Here is a 21,535-nt window from a genome sequence, read left to right on the forward strand (position 1 = left end):
CATTATTAACACTACCACCAATTGCTCGCGAATTTATAATCTCAACGGCACGCACAACAAGCCCTGCTCTCCAACAAGTGAAATCTCTACACGAAGATCCAAATGCAAATACTAGAACATGCCGCCGCAAAGGACCGAGCTCTAGTTTTTATGTTAAACTTGATCATGCGCCAATTTCACCAATTTCCAATCCGACTCAAAAAAATCAAAAATTGCGTCGGTCATGTATTAAATTTTGGACCTCGATGTGCATTGTCCATTTTATTATAGGAACCATACAAGACTCCGCAAACGAAATTCCTCAGCAAACTCATATCTCTCCAGTTATTGACGAGGTGTCATCAGTCGACCCATTTGTACGTTTATTGACGGAGCATATCATTTTAACCTAGAGGACTTTTGGCTACCGGCAGTCAAAAAAGTGGCGCTCTTTGACAAATTTAGGACTGTTATGCAAAATCTTTTTAAAATTTTTCCTATCATTAGCTACTCAAATCCAGTAATTATACTGTTGATACTATTTAACCGGTGAACATTTATTTTTTCTCAAAAAATGCAACTATCTAAATTTCCCATCCTGTCCAATGTAATTCAAAAACCGAAGGGGTTTGTCAAACCTGAACTATTTGCACTAAAACTTAATAGATACATTATCTGGTTCAATTTATTTAAACCCCATTGCTAATTTCATTTCACAATTCTTCGTTCACCTGACAAAACTAACTTCTTGCACTGCTGAAAGCATTTGTCTGTTCATATATTTCAAAACTTTCTTCTGATTTCTGCTAATCGATTTCAGTTGCTTAATTTAATCTTTGTTATTTCCCGCGTTTTCCAATAAGTCTCATAATACTTAACTTCCCGCTCCGCGAACTTCACTACAGTAATCTAGAAGTGACATTGCATCGCAACTACAAATACAAATCTCTCGCACGACAAAGATTAACAACAATAAATTTATAAATTTTCGTGCTGAACAACACATTTCATCAATGAGTAGAAAAAACTTTCGCATTTCATTTCTTCGTTCAGTTTTTTTCCTGGTAGTTTTGATACTGCAAGCTATTGCAGCAAAGCTATTACAGCTCTTTTCTGAGAATCTGCCTGCTATGTTCGGTCGAATATTCAGTTTGCTTTCTTTTGAAATTATCATCATATACTTCAGAAAAAACGTTTTCCTAATGTTCACTTTCGTTAGTGTATATTTGATTATTTGATCATTTTTGAATAATTTTTAAGCTTTTTTCGTTTTTCAAAAAATGCCAGATGCGTGGAAGAGTAAAGTTTCTGTTATATACACAACAGATTTTTAGTTGTTCAATCAAAACTATAGTTTTTTTTGGCAATGATTATTTTCTTCTCAATATCTCAAAGAAGACGTCCATGAACACTGACTGTTTAACAAAAATTTAACAAAAAATTCATAGAACAAAAAAAGTCGGCAAATCTCCCCTACTAATCATACCTTGAATTCTGCAAACAGACACCGTGCTTTGCTTGTCAGAAATTAATTGACTGCTAAAAATGTAAATAGGGAATTCCTGTTTTAGATATTATATACGTGGTTTTGTAAAATGGTACACTGGATTAAATTGGCATTCACAAAGTTTTTCTTTATTTCTTTTACTCGTGTACTTCTCGGACTATGCTTGCAGTTAATTAATTGTAATTACTTAAATTAAATGATCCGCTGCAAGAAAATGGCATTCATAAAGTTTGTTCCTTATTGTTTTACTCGTGTATCTCTCGGATTATGCTTACAAATACTTCAAAAGCTTGTTTTCAGATTCTTTATATCATAGCAATCCTGCTCGAATGTTGAGAAGGATAAACATAAAGAAATGCCCCAATTTTTATTAATTATTGAAATTGATGGCGCGCTTAAATTTAGTCGAATCCTATTATAAGCAAACAAGAGGGAATAGGATCGATTGTTAACTGTTTCTCACATCATCTGAATTAAAAAAAAGTTCCTTTGTTTGGTCCACATAATTTTAAATTTTAGACATATTTTTGGTTTTTTGAACGATCTGGAGGATAACGCATATAGCAAAAAGTATATTATATATATATATATATATATATATATATATATGTATATATATATATATATATATATATATATATATATATATGTATGTATGTATGTATATATATATATATATATATATATATACATATATTCATTATATATATAAACAATATGTCTGAATGTGCTTGTGTGTGTGTGCCTGTGCGTGTATGTGTTAATGTCTCATTTGTGAGCAGGGCAATCGTTATCAGTGTCTGCAATTTTAAGAATGATAATTCTGTTTCATTTTAATGCTGAGCTCCAAATTTTGTTTGCAGCCATTTATTGATTTCAAATTTAAAAATCAATAACAGAAATTTGTCATCATTGTCCACAGTTTTCCCATTTAGATCAAATCTTACAAAGATTAAGTTGCAGTTAACACACCACTAGTTTAGTTTTTTAGGTCATCTGGCAGTTAATTGGACTCAGTGCTGATCATATTAATGGCGCCGAGCACTAACTGAGGCATCAAAAACAAGAGCCTATCCTAATTATCTTCAGATTTTTATAAAACGAATAACTCAGTGTTTTTCTTCTTTGACGGTAAAAGTAGCCGTTTGACTATTTTAATTTTAAAAAATTTTGTGTTGTTTTTCTTTTGTATACAAATAGCATTTTGATTATGTTTATAAAAGCCCACAGTGCTGTTTTTCTTTATGAATGAAATTGGTCTTATGACCTTTTCGATAAGAATCCCTGTTCTTTTTTTTCACTAGCTAATATTTGGGTCCCCAAAAACAGATTTTAAAGAAATTGATAAAACAATCAAACAAATACGAATAAAAAAATTCAAGAGGTTTTCCGAAGTTTTTTTACTTCGATGAAAAATTTAATTTGGGACAGCCAAAACGTCGATAATTATTGTTGGGGGTTGGTTGGTTATTGTTGTTGTTATTGTTGTCTTGAGTAGCTTTAACACATAAACACGATATTCTGATATCCTTATGCCTCGAATGTTACGCTGCCTCACAATTCTAATCAAATCCCAGTCATCTCCAAAAAAAGGGTTCAATGACGAAGTCGCCATCTTTCTAGATTTGGAAGATTTTAGCGATTACCGGAGCTGATGACGTGTTTCGGAGAAACCACAGCATGACGAGCTTGTTCCATTAAAGGGAAAATTCCAGAGTTGTCTGAGTTGACACTTTCTTAGCATCGAATTCAATTCTTCTTTTTATAGCTTTGAAAAGAGAAGATCATGTCTGCTAACTTGCTTTTTATATTTTATCTGATTTCTCACAAAGCATTTCTTAGGTCCTGGAACTATAAGCCGCGGATAATAGTGACGTTAATTGCGAATAGTAAGGACACGGATTTTAGTGACATTAAAATTGCGGATATTAAAGACACGGATATAAATAACATTAATGTTGCGGAAAACAACGACACGGATAACAGTGACATTAATTGTGGATAAAAGTGGTATTAATTGCTGATAATTGTGACATTAAAGTTGCGGACAATAGTAACAAAGACCAAAAACTGCACAAGTTAGTGACGTTCAAACCGTGGAAAGTAATTACTCAATAGGAACGATATTAGGAACGTAATTTTTTTGGAACGTAGTTTTGTGGAACGTAATTTTGCGGAACGTAATTTTGCGGAACGTAATTTTGCGGTAACAAAAATCTGTCCACCTTTCTTGCGTGTCATCAAATTCCGCAATCCCAATATCTGACGAATTCTTTTAATTTTGAGCAAATTTGAACTAGTTTCCTTACTGCCAATGTTGTCCGCGAAAGCCTATGAAGCCTTATCTTAAAACATGGGAGAGCTGACAATGCTAACTTCAGCAAGCAAATTTGCTCGCTCAAATTGTAGGATTGGCGACGTGATGATTGGATTGGCGACGTGATGATAGTCCAAAAACAAAAAAAACTGAATTTGGGCTCTAGTTAAAAAGTAATGCTTATAGTGTCAACGCATTTTTTTTATAGTGTCAACGCATGCTTATAGTGTCAACGCTTTTAGTGTCAACGCATTATAGTGTCAACGCAAGAAAAACAACCATTTCAGGCAATTATAACCTCTCTACAAATTTAACTTCTAATCAGCCGATTAGAAACTCAAAGAGAGCTACGTTTTACAAATGTTCTGTGGTTTCATATAACTTAATAGGTCTTTGAATTTTATCTGATAGAACGCTACGCCCTTAGATAATGACAAAACTTTGTCATGAAGTTGTCATGAAGAGGTTTTGGTAACTTTTTGCTACAAAAGGGTGATCTCATTGATCATTGAATTCTACGTTTTCTGAAAGAAAAAAACGTTTCGGCTGTTCCGATTGTTGCTATTTTCAATGCATTGATTCATTGATGAATTTTGTTTGAGAATTTTTCAATCATATTTAATAAGGGAATGTATATGAAGTTGAATACATTTTTTTAAAAAGTTAACCCCACGAGGCAAAATGGGTCAAAATGGGTGAAATACTCCAATGCCTGTACCAGCGTGGAATAGTGTGTTTATCTGTGATTCTAAAGTGCTCTCGTAACTTTAACTTCACTAATAATTGTTATATCTTTTTTAAGATGAAGTGAGAGACGAGAGTGAGTCGAGTGGCGGTGTGAACGTGGGTGTATTGGTGGGAGCATTAGTGGGTTCAGCTGTTGGAGTAATTATCCTAGCTGTGCTCATCATTGTTGTGGTGAAGAAGTGTGACTCAAGGAACAAAAAGGATGCCCTCAGAGATAAGGATGCCTTGTACGATGTATTCCAATGTTAAACAAAATTTGCGTTCGTCAGAGCTGGCTATTGTCCAAATTTGTTATCTTATTCTAAAAAAAACCTCAAAACATACCTAAGGAATAAAAGCAAAATATGTCAATATATGTATAAGCTTTTGAGATATTTTTCATTGCTAGCAAGAACTAACATTTTGGTAAGGAAAGCAAGGATTCACAATGCCATGGCAAGACATAAAAAGTTGTAAAAATTTAAAAAACAACGTCTGTAAAAAGATATAGCACGATATGATAGGATTAAGCAAGCAATTATCAAAAATGTCACGCCAAACGCACCATTTTATAAAACGACAATTGTTGGAATCCTAATACATGGGATAACATGTTTATTGAATGATATCTGAGAAGGTTATCTTGAAGAAATGGGCATTGAAAATGTGTGCGACTAAGAGCCGAGAAATTGGCTTGTGTTTCTATGATCAGACAACTAAAACGCGACAGCTGGCTGATCGCTTTGTCAACGCAAAGTTGATGTGGTTGATGCATACGCGGTGTAAAAAGGAGCCTTCAAGGTAAAGTGTTGACGAGTGTAAATGAATAACAAAAAGCAGAACCTATTATTGTTTTTTGGAGGAATCGAGCTGAATACGCTGTGATTGTCTCAATTTGTGCGTTGTGTGCTCAACAAAACAAGCTAAGCATTTTTCAACGTATTTGCTCACAGAAACAGCCCATTTCACACAACATCAATAATTAATTCAACAGCCTCAAAAAGGTAATGTGTTTACAAATAATGTTACAAGCCTGCCAATGATGAACAAAGTGTAAAATTTATTACATTAAAATGTACCATCGACCGTGATGTTAATCTAAGTCAAGTTCAATAAAATTAATTTTCACGGGAAAGTTTACGAGTAGCAGTAAAATAACTCCACAGTCTGTTTTATTCCAGAATGATTATTGTGGCCTGTTATTTCAAAAAAATCTTCATTAGACAACCTTTAAATAAGTTGCAATCTAACGCGCTGTCCTTTACAGCCAATATTGTCAAATTTTCTCAAATAAATTATTATTTCATTTTTTGCGGCTATTAAGTCCCAAAAACGTAATTTGATAAAATCTTCAAAACAACTTCTGCACAGGCTAGCAGACATCTATTTGATCGTACAAAGGAAACGGAAGCATGAACGAAAAAAAAATATCCAAAAATAAAAGTCCGAGAAAATCACCAAACACTATTACAATTTGCACACATTCTCGACTCTAATGTGCTAAAATCCCAGTTTTCATCTCAAAATCATTCGCTACTTTACCAACAGGCTTTATCAATCTGCTGTATCATCTAAAAGCCCCAAAAGCTAAGAAAAAAGAAAAATTGTCAATAAAACACTTAACTTTTGTTATAACCATTATATCAACTTATAGAGAGAGAAGTGGGACGAAATCTCGATTGTCGAAACCTTCTTTCTTGAATGGATGCGGTTTCAGTTTGGAATTGATTGAAAAAAAAATCGTCAACAAATAGCGCAACCGCGCAATTCTTGGCTCCAGAACTTCAAAACAAAAAGTAACCTTCTCACCTTGAAGTTAGACCTTCGCGGAAAGCTCAGTGACCAAAGTTTTTCAATTTCTACGACAGCCAAGTTAAAGCCCTTAACGCAACTTAACGTGCAATAGACTTTAACTGTTTATGTCATTTTGTAAGCCCAAAATCTTGGATAAATATATGAACGCATTTTACAACAAGAACAAAACGAAGCACAAATACAATCAGAGTTCTTTGAATTGTAAAATCCTGAATCAAGGCAGTATAGCTAAATTCATTTTATGGCGGCGCAGCTCTTTCAACAATCATTTAAAAGAGAATAACTGAAATTACGACGCCCGGAAAGAGGGAGGAAATTAATTGATTGAAAATGAATTCGATTTCAGTTCAACCAAAACAAAATCTCACAAAATTTTATCTAGCATTTTTACAACATGAGCAGCAAAACTAGCCATAACTCGCGCAAACTCTTTTCGTCAAATTCAGTCTTAGAGTGAAACAAGATTTAAAATTGTTTTTAAATGTTTCCAGTTATTACTCAACGCTTAATTTCTCAATAATGCTGTTTTTTATTTTTGATTTTCCTCTTTTTTAAAACCGTAAGTCCTCGCCATAAACGATGATCGTTTAGCAAATTAAATACTGTACAAGGAAAAAGTTGTTTGGACAAAATCTGAAATAGTATTCGAAAAAAGCTTTTCGTGTTTTTGTATTTTTTAAGTTCTGCTTACCTCAGCATGGCGACAAGTCCATTATTCGGAGCTTCACCTTTCCTTGGATAATAATAAACACTTTTCGTATAAAATGTACAAAAGGTGTTCCCAAACTGTCAGTAACTCAAAAAGTGAGAAAAATCGATAACTGTGCGGCGTAATTTTTCTTCAACAATCGATTCAATCTTAGCTTTTTTAATGATATCACTGCAAAGGTCTTTGATTTGCCAAAATTGATTTAACGTTTTTGTTAGGGCTTGTATAACGTTCCCAACCCCATTTCATGGGGGTTTGGAACAATTCAACGTTGAATATAACGTAATTGCAAACTGAACGATGCATCCCTTCCTTGGTTTGGTATACCGTTTTGCAAGCTCAGAGTCGCGGAAAAATATACGAACACACTTTACAATTAGAAGAAAACACAGCACAAATACAATCAAAGTTCTTTGGATTGTAAACTTTTGAATCACGGCAGTATAGATAAATTCAATTTACAGCCTTACAGGTTTTTTAACAATCATTTTGTAGGGAATAAAAGAAATTAGGACGCTGACAAGGAAAGAGGGAAATAATTGTTTGAAAATGAATTCGGTCTCAGTTCCACCAAAAAAAATTCTCGAAAAATTTTATGTATCATTTTCTCAACTTGAGCAGCATAATTAGCCATCACTTTTGTAAACTGTGTTTGTCAGATTTGGTTTTAGTGCGAAACCAGTTTTAAAACTGTTTTTAATGTTTTCTGCTAATACTTAACGCTTTAATTCTCAATAATGCTGTTTTTTAATTTGGATGTTGTCCTCGGTGATGTCTCATGAAATAGACGTGGCAAAAATAGAATTTTGAACCAATCTGATTGTGGAAAAGTTTGAACACTGTAATTTCATGCGTTCAATTAGCCTAAATTCGGCATAGCCTAGTGCTAGATTATATCTTTCAGCTCATCTCGCCATGCCTCGCTGGCCATGGCCATGCCTCAGTGGCCTATGGGACTTGATATTAATCTATCAAAACCGAACATAAGATCAATTCCCCCAAAAAATATGATTTTTCTTTTTTCGACTAATCGCGATTTCTGAGCAATTTTACGTTAACATTCATATCCTATTTTAGGACCTTGAACATTTGTTGAGTATTCAGCCAATCAGAAAACAGTAATAACATTTTCTCAATTCTGATTGGTCCGCAAAAAAATGCCATATTTTGGTACGTCTGCCGTTTTCACTAGCGCCGTTGTCCTGATTCTTACAACCTTAAGTCATCGCCATAAATGATGAATTTTGGTGTTTTAGTGCTTTTTAAGTTGTGCCTACTTCAACATGGCAGCAAATCCATTCTTGGGGCTTCACTTCTCCTTTGTTAATGATTGGATTTGATAAAAAAATATTTTTCAATTAAAATATACACAAAAAGCTCCTAAAATATAAATAAAGTCAAAAATTTGAAAAAAAATTGTATCTGTGCAGCTTAATTTTGCTTCAACAATCGATTCAATTTTAGCTTTTTATATCATATCATTGCAAATTTTTTCGGTTTGCCAAAAATTGTCTGAACAAAAAATTTAGAGCTGGTATAAATTCTATCGGGAGTTGCATATCAACGTTGCATATAACGTAAATACCAACTGAACGATGCATCTTTTCCTTGGCTTGACATTTTTTGTCAAGTTTCTTTTTAAATAATTGAGAGCAAAAGACGGTACAATCTACCACTGAAGCCAAGAAATTGGCGTAAGAAAACAAGCGTTGAGGGTACTAAAAATCGAGTTTTTGAGGTTGCAATAAAATAAGAAACATAGCAGGACAGGTCCTGACGTACAATTCAAAGAATTTTCAAATTTCATTGACGAAACAGAAAACTAGACCTAGAAAGGGCTCTGAATGGATTAAAAAATCATTTAAAAAAAGTTCAATCCAAAAAATTGAAAAAAAGTAAAATCAAAGTGAAATTGCCGCATGTGAACAAAAAACCACTAGCGAGAAAGCGAAATTTTGTTCAAACACCACTTTCTCACCGCTTTCAAACACCGCTTTAAAATTAGAGCAAAAAATATTCGCGCCGCAAAACCACTCGCTTTTTTGCTCCAATTCCTGTTTCGGCGTGACCAAAATCACTACTCCAATTTGAATTCAAAAATCATGAAAATGTGTGAACAGATCTTAAAAAAAACATAGCCGGAAGAATTCCGGAAACGACTCGAAAGAAAAAATTGCAAATACTTATGATTAAACAACCAGAACAACTATTGTGAACCCTAAACTTCCACAAATGCCATAAAAAATTAAGGAAGAATAGAAACGGCATTCAAAAACAAATTGAACGAAAAAAAAACAGAATATTAATGAGTTTTTCTTAATAGTACAAGCAAACATAAAGCCAAATAAATTGCCTCTGCAATTAGAGCAATGAAAAGCACGCAAAACAATGGGCAAGTCATATTAGGCTAAGACACTTGTCTAACATTAAAAAAGAAAAACTGCAAAAAAAAGAAAAATGGTGTAAAATTTCTTCAATTTTTCTGTCATTTTTCCTAAGAAAAAAATGATTTATACGAACAAAACTTTAATCAATTAGAATCTGAAAATTCCTTAAGTAACAAGCTTCTATTCAAATCCCACTCAAAGCACTAAAACAAAAAACAGGCTAAAAAATCGTTAAATTTCGTCTAAAATACAGCAAAACTGATCGAAAACCTCCAAATTAGCATTAAACTCAAATTATCTACGTGAAACCTTCAATTCCTATCAAAACAAGCCTAAAACTAATGCAATATCATAATCAAACCTCGTAACCATCAAAAGTTGCAAAAAAACTGCTTTTGAAAGCCGCACTTGAACAAAAAAAATTTTGCTCGCAGAGAAAAATTTTTTAACACATCAATTTCTCGCTCTCTCAAAAACAGCGGTATGAAAAAAAACCACTCTTTTCGCTCCACTCTTCACTTTTGTTCAGCAGCAAAATCACTCCAAATTTTTTCACGCGTTTCATTTCCCGCTTCAAATTTCACTCCAATAAAATTGATTAAAAAAATAACTTCTCCAATACTCCTCTTCGAGTCGTAAAAAGACAGCGCCCCAATGCAATTCAAATTCTTTGAATTTTAATAACATATTGGTTGAGTATTTTAGGAAAAGCTTTGAACGGTACGAACACCAGGACAATGACGAGGATATTCTGATAACTCAGATAGGCAGAAAAGTTGATGCACCTGGGTACACGCCACCATACAAACAAGACTACGAAAAACCAGGACAAGATTGGTTATCGTAAGTATAACATCCATCTGTAAAGGGTGGAAGAGGTGGATAAATCATGCTTACCTACTGTAAAAATAAACCAGCATTGGATTTGAATCAGCGTCTCTGTTTTAAAAGCGTGGTGTGCTAACCATACACCAGCGTTTTCGTGTCTTCAGCTCTCAAACTTGGGTACCTATTACGCCAAAATTTTTGCCAAAATTATGTAGGATAAGTGTAGGATACTCGAACCTGTGACCTCCTGCGTGCTTGTCACTTCTTCTACCACTCTGCCAACAAATCATATGCATCCCATAATTTAGTATAAGAACAACGCTAAAAGAAACATTAAAATATTCAAGATCTACGCTTAGAAACGCAAATTTATGTACGATCAACGCTAAATTCAACGCAAAATGATGTAAGATTTACTCTAAATTCGACGCAAAATTATGTAGGATCTACGCTAAATTCAACTCAACATTATCTGAGATCAACGCAAAATTATGTAAGATCTACGCTTAAAAACGCGAATGTATGTAAGATCTACGCTCAAGCGTAGATCGTACATAAATTCAACGCATTCACTGTCAATCTTAAATAATTTTTCGTTTTCTGGCATTGAAACCTCGACTTGGGTAGTCAAGTTTTTGAACTTATAAAGCCAGTTGAAAACTAGCCTTAGCCTTTCCTTATTCTCTTTCAACATTCTAACATCAAACAAATGATGAAATAAGTTGAAATTGATAATAATTGTTAGCAAACACCATGACAGGAGTACGTTTAATTCGACTTTTAATTTTGCGAGAGTGGCGCTGAAAAGCAAAAACGCTAAAGATACTCCAGTTAGAACAATACAATAAAAATGGCCGTTCGGTACCCGGGCCGAGGAATTTGGCCAAAATTATGTAAGATCAGCGGCAACTAGCGTTGACAAGTCGGAAAATTCACCGCAATCTTCTTACATAATTTTGCGTTGAATGCGTTGAATTTAAAGACAAAAATTCAACGCATTCAGCGCAAAATTATGTAAGAAATGGCGGTGAATTTTCCGACTTGTCAACGCTAGTTGCCGCTGATCTTACATATTTAGCGTTGAATTTAGCGTAGATCTTACAAAAAATCAACGCGTAGAACTCTGGGTATAGGACTCGAACCACTGACCTCCTGTTTACTTGTCGCCTCTTCTACCATTGCGCCACCGTACCTTGGTTTCCTTAAGAGCCGAAATCCTTATAAAGCGTAGATCTTACATATTTTGCGTTGAATTTAGCGTAGATCTTACATATTTTGCGTTGATTTTAGCGTAGACCTTACATATTTCGCATTGAATTTAGCGTACAACTTGCATATATTTCGTTGAATTTAGCCTAGATTTTACATATTTTTCGTTGAATTTAGCCGAGATCTTACATAATTTCAACGTATTCAACGCATTTATCATGTGAGAAGTACTAGGAAAAATTTAAATTTTTTTTAAGTTTTGAAAAAAATTTGAATTCCTAAAATGGTCTGAAATGGTTTTTGCACCGTAAGAGAGCAAATGGTTATTTTTTGCTGACTTCATTTTTCTCAATTGTGCAGTATAGGGGTCGAAACAGTAAAAAAATTAATTTTTCGAAAAAAAACTTTGAAAATTTGAAATCTTCAAATGGTCTGAATTGGACTTTGCACTATAAAAGAGCACTAAAAAAGATTTTTTCTGACTTCTTGTTACTCACCTTTGGAGTATAGGGTTCGAAATAGTGAAAAAAATAAATTTTCAAAAAAAAACATGAAAAGTTTTGAAATCGTAAAATGGTCTGAAACGGATTTTGCACTAAAAAAGAGCACTAAAAAGTGATTTTTCTCACCTGTGCAGTATAGGGTTGAAACAGTTAAAAAATTAACTTTTTGAAAATAAACTTGAAAAATTTGAAACCGTAAAATGGTGTCAATTGGATTTTGCATTATAAAAGAGCACTAAAAAATGATTTTTCTCTGACTTCACATTTCTCACCTTTGCAGCATAGGGGTCGAAACAGTGAAATTGACTTTTCGAAAAAAAAATTGGAAAAATTTTGAAATTGTAAAATGGTCTCAAATGGATTTTGCACTATAAAAGAGCACTAAAAAGTGGTTTTTTGCTGACTTCGTTTTTCTCACCTGTGAAGCATAGGGGTCGAAACAGTGAAAAAAAAAATTGACTTTTTGAAAAAAACACTTGAAAAACTTTTGAAACCATAAAGTGGTCTGAAATGGAATTCAAAAAATTCAACCTTAAATTTGTAAGATCTAAGCCAAAATTCTACGCAAAATATGTAAGATTGGTGTTGAAAGCGTTGAATTTATGTAAGATCTACGCTAAATTCAACGCTAAATATGTAAGATCTACGCTAAAATTCAACGCTAAATATGTAAGATCTACGCCAAAATTCAACGCTAAATATGTAAGATCTACGCCAAACTGCAACGCAAAATATGTAAGATTGGTGTTGAAAGCGTTGAATTTATGTAAGATCTACGCTAAATTCAACCCTAAATATGGAAGATCTACGCTAAAATTCAACGCTAAATATGTAAGATCTACGCCCAAATTCAACGCTAAATATGTAAGATCTACGCCAAACTGCAACGCAAAATATGTAAGATTGGCGTTGAATGCGTTGTATTTATGTAAGATCTACGCTAAATTCAACGCTAAATATTTAAGATCTACTCTAAAATTCAACGCTAAATATGTAAGATCTACGCCAAATTTCAACGCAAAATATGTAAGGTTGGCGTTGAATGCGTTGAATTTATGTAAAATCTACGCTAAATTCAACGCTAAATATGTAAGATCTACGCTAAAATTCAACGCTAAATATGTAAGATCTACGCCAAAATTCAACGCAAAATTATGTAAGATTGGCGTTGAATGCGTTGAATTTATGTAAGATCTTCGCTCAAGCGTAGATCTTACATAAATTCAACGCATTCAACGCCAATCTTACATAATTTTGCGTTTCTAGCGTTGACACCTCGGCCCGGGTAATGTGTGTTTGCGCATAAATATTCCCGAACTATCGAATCCAAGAAACAATTTACCAAAGCGACCATTGGCTCTCAATTGTAGTTTTTATCCGCACCATATCCAAATACATGGGAAAATCAGATACTGTGGATTTTACTTATTTAAGCTAGGGGTCGTAAGCGAGAGAGGTTTAGGCGGACAATTGTAAAAATTATTTTCAACGATTGAATCTACAAATTGTGGAAAATAGTGACATAATTTGGGTTTGTAATACTCAATTTAATGAATTTTTTTCCGCAAATTATGAAGCTGCTGAAAAACGCATCTTCGATCAAAATTTTGCTTCAGTTGACTTGATCAATGTTTGCCTTTTATATGTTTGTGTTCTCCTTAGGGCAAACAGTTGCATTAAAAAATAAGGAATTAGAAACAGTTAAAATACAAAATAGAGAAAATAAATCAGCAGCGAAAATTATTTAATCTAAGTCAATTTGTTAACAAAAACGTATATAATTTGTGAAATTTTAAATAAGTGCAAACTACAAATATTTTTCGCAAATTTTCCCGATCATAGGTAAGTAATTTTTGCAGGACTCAAAATTACTAGTTTTGCGATCTGGTAACGGCTCTACGGTGATATGATGTCAGTAATTTACGTTTTTCTCTCCAATAAGGTGAAATGAATTTTAAAAACAAAATCTAAAACAACAGGAAGCAAGAATGCACAGCAGACTACTTGTTTGAACAAAAAAAATGAATTCCAAAAAGTTTTACCGAATTTTATAATATTTACGTTTGTAATGTAGTTTAATGCAATTTTCAGAAAATTCCTTATTTAAATTTAATAACAATTTTAAAAAAATATATATATTCTTAATAAGTATAATTTTTATATGAAAGCAATATTTTTTATGATATAATAATTTACTTTGTTTTTGAAAATAAAATCTTTATTGAGAAACATTGGACATAATTTTTCAAATAATTAAGAGGAGTGATTCTTTTACTATATTATGACCTTTGTTGATTTCCAGCATATGACTTCACTCAATATTTGTTTTCAGCACTCAATCAAATTTTGAAAAATGCGTGAAAGTGAGAAGCTCTTAACATAAAATTTCATAAAAATTTAACAATTAATCGTTGTTTCTTCAGCAGGGTATCTCACTGCGCTTGTTCTCATTGTAAAAATTATTAGCCTCCCTATTGTTTGAGCAAATCAGAAAACGCACGACGCCAAAACATAAACTACTTTTAGTAGAAGAATATTTCAAAATATTTTTCTTCTTTAAAATTACGTCTTCAATAAACTGACATGAACATATCGGCTGCCTTGGTGTTACTTAAAAAAGTTCACACAAAGCTAATTTAATTTGACCTGTAAAAATGACTAGCATTTTTCTGAAATTTTGCACATTTTTAAAGAGCGGTTTTAAGAATGTGCTCCAGTTTACGTTCGGATCTATTGCAAAGCCAATGTAAAATACTGAATAACTATAAGTCCCGATTGGGCCTTTTCAGGGGGTTTCTTAGCCCCTGTCAATTTCGCGGCTTTTTACCGTTTCTTAACAAATTTCTGTCGATTTCCTATCTATTTTTGACGATTTGCTGGCTAATTTTGGTCACTATCCCGACATTTTTTGACGATTTCCCTGAACTACTTTGAACAATTTCACGGCTATTTTTCGCTTTTTCAGACCTATTTTAAACAATTTTTGTCTATTTCTTGCGTTTTCCGAACCTATTGTGAAAAATTTTAGGGCAATTTTTCGGGTTCTCTCGACCAATTTTGGAGAAGTTTTCAGTTATTTTTCGAGTTTCGCGCACCTATTTTGGACAATTTATTGGCTGTTGTGAGACATTTCTAAGATTTGTCAACTCTTGTCAAATAATCGCAAGTCTAAATGCGAGTCTAGGCCAAGACGTGTACGTCTTGGTACAAGTCTTAGACAAAACTTGCTTTTTGACTTGCATGCCCTTGACAAGACTTGTATTCCTAATTGCCAATGTTTGCCAAGACTCGCATTTGGACGTGTAGGTGTTGACTAAGGCCTGCATTTAGGTTAATAAGTGTAAAAAGTGACATGATCATTGCTGTGGATCAGTACTGATATAAAACTTGCAATTATGCCTCGGTCGCGGTTCAACTATAAGAGTTTTGAATTGGTGTGTTGACGTTTGACACATTGTTTAATGTTATCTGAAGCACCATTCTTTGGCAGAATTGTCAAGGAAGTCAGGAATTGCATGAACATAATTACAAAACCTTGGCAGTTGTTGAATTTACATAAACTGCATCGTATTGCCATTGCTCAACTCGAGTTTTCACCAAACATTATCAAACAGTGTTTGCAAAGGTCTTTGGATGCTTACTGGAAAAACTAGAAAAACTGGAAAACCTCCAGTTACATTATTATAAGTGTCGTCAACTTCATTGTCTCTAGTCGGGCCTTGACAAAGCGAATGATACGTTGTTGGCTTGCCTTTTAGTGTAATTCATCGGGCTACAAGTTTGAGGTCGTCGCAAAATGAAGCGCATGGATAGGTTTCGAGGATGTTGAAATTTGCCTCCAAAGTTTGTAACATGTAAAAAAAGAGAACACTATATTTTCTTTGCAATATGTACACAATATGTATAGTATAAAGGTAAGTGTAATCAAATCAAGTCGAAAAGAAATTAATGTAATCAGTATGAATTTGAAATCACAGCAAAAGTTGAAGTCAAGGATAAATATTTTTAATGGAATAATAAAATAAACAGTAACATCATGATTGTTTAGTCACAAATATTAATATTTAAGGCAAGAAAACCAGTACGACGTGCCGTACCACCCAAACTCAGTGGGCTACTACCCACCAAGCTCAGTGGTGCCTGATTACGCCAACGCACAGAAGGCGACCGACGACCAGAATGACAATGAGAGTGGGGTTTATGAGAACAGTTTCCATGAATCTGTGGACCAGGATCTGCGATGCGAGTACTTGAACCCTATGAAAGGAGACGTGAATAAGAAAGACGAGGAAGTCATTACTAACTACAATGAGTATGTTACGCCCAATCACCTGTAATGGAAGATACCATATTAATGGGTTTAATCGAGTTAAAACTGGGGTGCCTGCTGTCTTGTATATATATATATATATATATATATATTGTAACACCCCCCCCCCTCCCAACCTTATGTGCAAAATAGGAGGTGCGCTAGTGCGGGTGAGTGGAGTGTTTGTAAAATGTATATGCCCACTTAGCGAAGATAATGTAAATAGTGGTGGTTAAAATTATGTACATATGCGATTTAATTCAAAAATTATCTATCAGTTAACAATCCCGTATAAAAATTGAAAGAAGTCATACGTAATATTCTGAGCAGTTAATTATGAGATCCAACCAGACAAAATTAAGCCATAATCGGACCTGGCGAAAACCGCGTACGCTGTCGAGCCTATATTTCAAGATTTTGTAACCAGATTCTACATATTCGCAGGTAAGTTTCATTTATCGAATCTTAGTACATGCTAAAGCATTATTTCTTGCCAAATTCCACAAATAGCGTAAGCATGAACAAAGCGGACCCTATTAACCGCTTTCGATTTGATAGGGGCGCTGGTTGGGCGTGTTAACTGTAGAAAATCTGGTATAACCAATCGAAGTTTAACTAATATTAAAATAAGCCCGCTTTTTAGGAATTTTGTCCAGGAATGTTTCTGCAATATCTTACTTCTATTTTTTTAACCTTTGGTTTCAACTTTGTATATTATTAATATCAAGTTAGTTTACTGTCTTCTTGACCACCTAAGAAACAAATTTGTTTTCACTATTGCTAAAAAATATTGTGAAATGGCAACAATATTGCATACCGCAGCTGAAATTAAACGAAAAGAAGGAGATGTTCTGTTTTCTTGGTATTTTGTGACGTAAAGCAAAAAAAAAATAGTTGGTCGCTTCTTTTTCACTGCATTGCGTAATAAAAATTCAATTGCATTCTTAACTATGGCACTGTACGAGAAAATAAACTCAATTGATCTTAACGATACAAATTCAATGCGTTCATTATTTCTTGATTTCAATAACGAAATTAATTACCAAAGGGAAGAAATCAACCAACTGCGTAGAGGATGTGATCAATTAAGGACCGAAAAAGAGGAACTTGCAAAGAGAGTTACTAAATTGGAACTTTATTCATCTTTTATGAGTTTGACTTTTCATGGAGTAGAGAACGGTGGTGAGTACTCGGTACACAAAATTGTGGAATTAACCAGGTTAGTACAAGTATTGCCGCCTGTCATTACCTACCTGGGAAAGGTAAAGAAAATCCATAATTGTTAAATTTCTCTATAATCATCAGCGCGATTCGGTATGGTTTAATCGCAATTAATTTTTTGATCCGGTTTCTGGGGGCGAAAATTCACATAAACGAGCGCCTAGCGGAAAGCGATAGAGACTTGTACAACTATTGCAGAAAAGAAAAAATTCTTCTCACAACCAGAAACTAAAACCAAGTACGAGTTGAGTTCTCAAAAAACGATACAAAATGGTATCCTTTCGACAGTCGACATCAAGTTGATTTCCTTGTGGTAACTAAGGGTAACTCTGAAACCGAATGGAGTATGGAAACAGTAGAGACGTTGCCAATGGAACATAATGTAAATAAAAAACACCATCGAAAAAAAGGCGGCAGGTGGCTTTTCAATCACCCCAAGGAAATTTTCAAAAGCATTTTGATGCAAAACAATTTGACAAGCTGGACAAGTTATGCTGCTTGACTGAAAAAATGTTCAATTGATTGGTTGAAAAAGAGTCTCCGCCGTAAAAAAATACAAACTTTAACCATGAATGCACTAACTTCTCGAGAAATCTGAGCAGCGAAAAGAATCGTTTATAGTTTTCATATATCATTGATTGTCATAATAAAAATGAATGCCATTTTTTTGGATTCAAACATTCAGTCTTTGAGATTCCATCATGCTGACCTAGTAGTTTTCCTTGATACATTAGAACAAAAACCGGATGTAATCACTTTGATGGAGACATGGTTAAAAGATAGTGACCAATCTGACAACTATGATCTACCAGGTTATCAGACAATAGCGTCAAAACAGAGAAAAAACGCTAAGGGACGATCTGGTGGAGCAGTTCTTTACATTAGAGATGATCTTCAATATACAATACAGAACACTAACACAAAAATTGAATGCTTAATTTTACAAGTGAAATACAATGAAAACTGTTTGCTTAACTTTTGTGTCATTTATAGACCTCCGTCTTTGAAGTTAACAGACTTTGAACCAAAACTGGAAAACTTTTTACCGTTTTTGAAATTTTTAAAAGAAGAAATTTTAGTCTTTGGTGATTTCTACATAGATATTTTAAAGAGAGAAAAAAGTACAAAATGTATGAGAATCTTATTAGATCATTTAATTTCCAAGTACAAAACTCAATGCCTACAAGTGTTACCAAAAATTCAAAGAGCTGTATTGATCATATAATCGCAGAAACAAACATCAAGACTGAATCACTATCGACGACACTAAGCGATTTGTTAATAATAACTGCTGAATTTTTTGTATCAAGCGTGAACCTTAAAAGCGTTCATTGATCGGTACTCAAGCGAAATTTCAAAACAATCAAAATAGACAAAGCGCTGATTTTTTTTTAAATCTTAGACCAGAATTTCAAAAAGTTTATGAAAATTTGAATGCTGATGATTATAATCATTTTATATGTACAATGACCAAAATATTTATAAAACTTTAAACGAATTTGCTCCTGAAAGGGTTATCGAAGTAACTGATCCTCCGAAATCTGCAAGTTGGGTTACAAATAAAATCAAAAATGTCATTGTAAAAAGGGACGAAATGTTTCAAAAGAGGATAGCAGAGCCTGCTATTGAAAACCAAACTAGATATAAACAAACACGGTACAAGGTAACTAATTTGATAAGAAATAGAAAAAGAGACAATAATGTCAAAAGATTCGGCAAAAATACGAACCCAAAAATGATTTACAGGACAATAAAAACTCGCAAAAAAGTCAATGCCATCGATTTACCAAAATTTGATGACATGAACTATTACTTTGTTTCAATAGGTCCAAAATTATCTGAAAAGTTCAACAACAAGGAAAGCAGCTATATTATCCGCAATAACAAAAAAAACGATTGTACTTCATCAAATATATGAATCAGAGGTTTCAAAAATCTTGAAGGATCTGAAAAACAAGGAAAGCACAGGTCATGATGGAATCTCAAAGAAATTTTGAAGTGTTGTTCTCCCATTATTGAATGTCATCTTGCAACAGCCATTAATTTTTGTCTGCTAGAGCGTATTTTCCCAGAATCATTAAAAATAGCCGAAGTAATGTCTCTTTATAAAAAAAAGGAGATAAGACTGACCCTGGTAATTACAGACCTATCAGTTTACTGAGTACAATAAGTAAAACTCTCGAGAATTTCCTACTGAAGAGGATGATAAAATTTTGTGAACAAATAATTTGCTAGCGAACAATCAGTTTGGTTTTAGATTTAAAATGTTGTGTGTGCATGCAGCTGCCACCATAACCGAGTATATTTGATCTGTAATTGATGACAAATCAACGAAGCAAGCTAGTTTTTTTTACTTAAGCATAGGTTTCGATATAATAGATCATGAAATGTTGTTACTAAAACTAGAAAGATATGGATTCAGAGGTCCAGTTTTAGAGCTATTAAAGAGTTGTTTAACTGGGCGCACCCAGGTTGTAAGTGCAGGATGCAAAAAAAACGACAGAAAAGCAAATAGTTTGTGATGTACCTCAGGGCTCAGTTCTGGGCCCTCTTTTGTTCAATTTGTATATGACTGATCTTCCCGCAGTTTGTTACGAAAGCACTTTAGCAAAATTCGTGGATGATACTACTGTTGTTAATGTCAGTAATGACAATAATTCGCCTCTACAATTTGATGTCGAAAAAATTTCCAACTGGTTAAACACTAACAAATTAACATTTAATTTTGCAAATGTGAAACTATAAATTTTGGGAAAACCACAAAACGAAAAGTAAAACTCAGGGACAATAGTCTAGATTACACAACATCTTCTATGCAATTAGGAATCTACAATGATAAGAAATTCCGTGATCGCGTTGATTTTGTTGTAAAAAACCGTTAACAAATTTTGCGTTCTAAACTATCGGGTAAAACAATTTTATCCCAAAAATTATCTCCTAAAGATTTATAACTCTTTGGCGAAATCGGTTATAACCTACGGTCTATTAATGTATGGAAACACAATCAGAACGAATTTAGAAAAAAATGATAGGGTACAACGTAAAATCATTCGAGCAACTTTTTTCAGGAGAAAATACGAATCCTTAGTTCTTGCACTAATTGATAACAAGATACATACTGTATAAGAATTTTACGTGATTAAACTTGTTAAAGAACTTTCAAACAAATAAGGTCCGAAAACTCCGCTACAATACGTAGTTCCGCAAAGTGTAACAGTTACTAAAAAAACAACGAGATGGAGTTTAAAGGGCCTATTTCCTCCACCAATTTCTAAAGCTACAAAACATAAAAAGTCATTGGCTAACTTGTTAAAAAAACATATAGTTGGCTAAAACAACTGAAAATATTACCCGAAAACATTCAAAATTTTGGTTTTCAGCAAGTGAAAGCAATTATATCGAAAATAACTGAGCTTTTAATTAAAGATAATAGGGTTATTTTACCCTGTATTACTAACTGTTAATACGCTTCAGCAAGATGACATCAAATCTTTGGGAATTGTTACTTTTTTTGTGTTTATGGGCACAGACTTGAAGAGCAATAATGCTCATTTTGTGTCCTAATTGGATTGTAATTGGATATGATTGTTCTAAATGTTGTCCAATACTCTCCTATTGAGTTAACTGTTCTATTTTTTTAATAGTGTTCGCTTTCCAGAGCACTCTTGTACATTAGAAAGCAAATAATTAAGGTACCACTTAACAAAACTAACAGCAAAATATTTTAAAAAAATTGTCCCAGCCCCACAAAAAAATAGCTATGACCTAGTACGGTTAGAGAGCATCGCTCTATTTAAACATCACTCTAGCAAATTAAAACATCACTCTATTTAGAGAGCAATTGACGTCTATCATTGATGAGACTCAGCGGCAAAACACCAAAAACTTGCGACTTGTGGAAAGATCTCTGATAAACTTTGATAAAATGTATTTCAGCTTCAGTTCTTTTAACCAAAATCCACAGTTATGATTTGTTCTTGATTGGAAAAAGTTGGAGAAAAGTTGAAAGAGCAAACACCTGATGA

At 33.6% G+C, this 21,535-nt stretch overlaps 1 protein-coding gene across 1 annotated transcript in view; it reads left to right on the forward strand.

Moving 5' to 3' along the window:
• The window catches only part of LOC142343020 (uncharacterized), a 75,283-nt gene extending 58,732 nt beyond the window's left edge, over positions 1–16,551 (forward strand). Inside the window, exons 12-14 of the mRNA XM_075394705.1 lie at positions 4,606–4,777; positions 10,146–10,283; positions 16,050–16,551. Coding sequence (XP_075250820.1) covers positions 4,606–4,777; positions 10,146–10,283; positions 16,050–16,317 — 578 coding nt within the window. The 3' untranslated portion in view covers positions 16,318–16,551. The remainder of the gene's footprint in view (positions 1–4,605; positions 4,778–10,145; positions 10,284–16,049) is intronic.
• The last annotated feature ends 4,984 nt before the right edge of the window (positions 16,552–21,535 follow it).

The sequence above is a fragment of the Convolutriloba macropyga genome, chromosome 7 (assembly GCF_964194025.1).
Source record: "Convolutriloba macropyga chromosome 7, txConMacr16.3, whole genome shotgun sequence".
Lineage (NCBI taxonomy): Eukaryota > Metazoa > Xenacoelomorpha > Acoela > Convolutidae > Convolutriloba > Convolutriloba macropyga.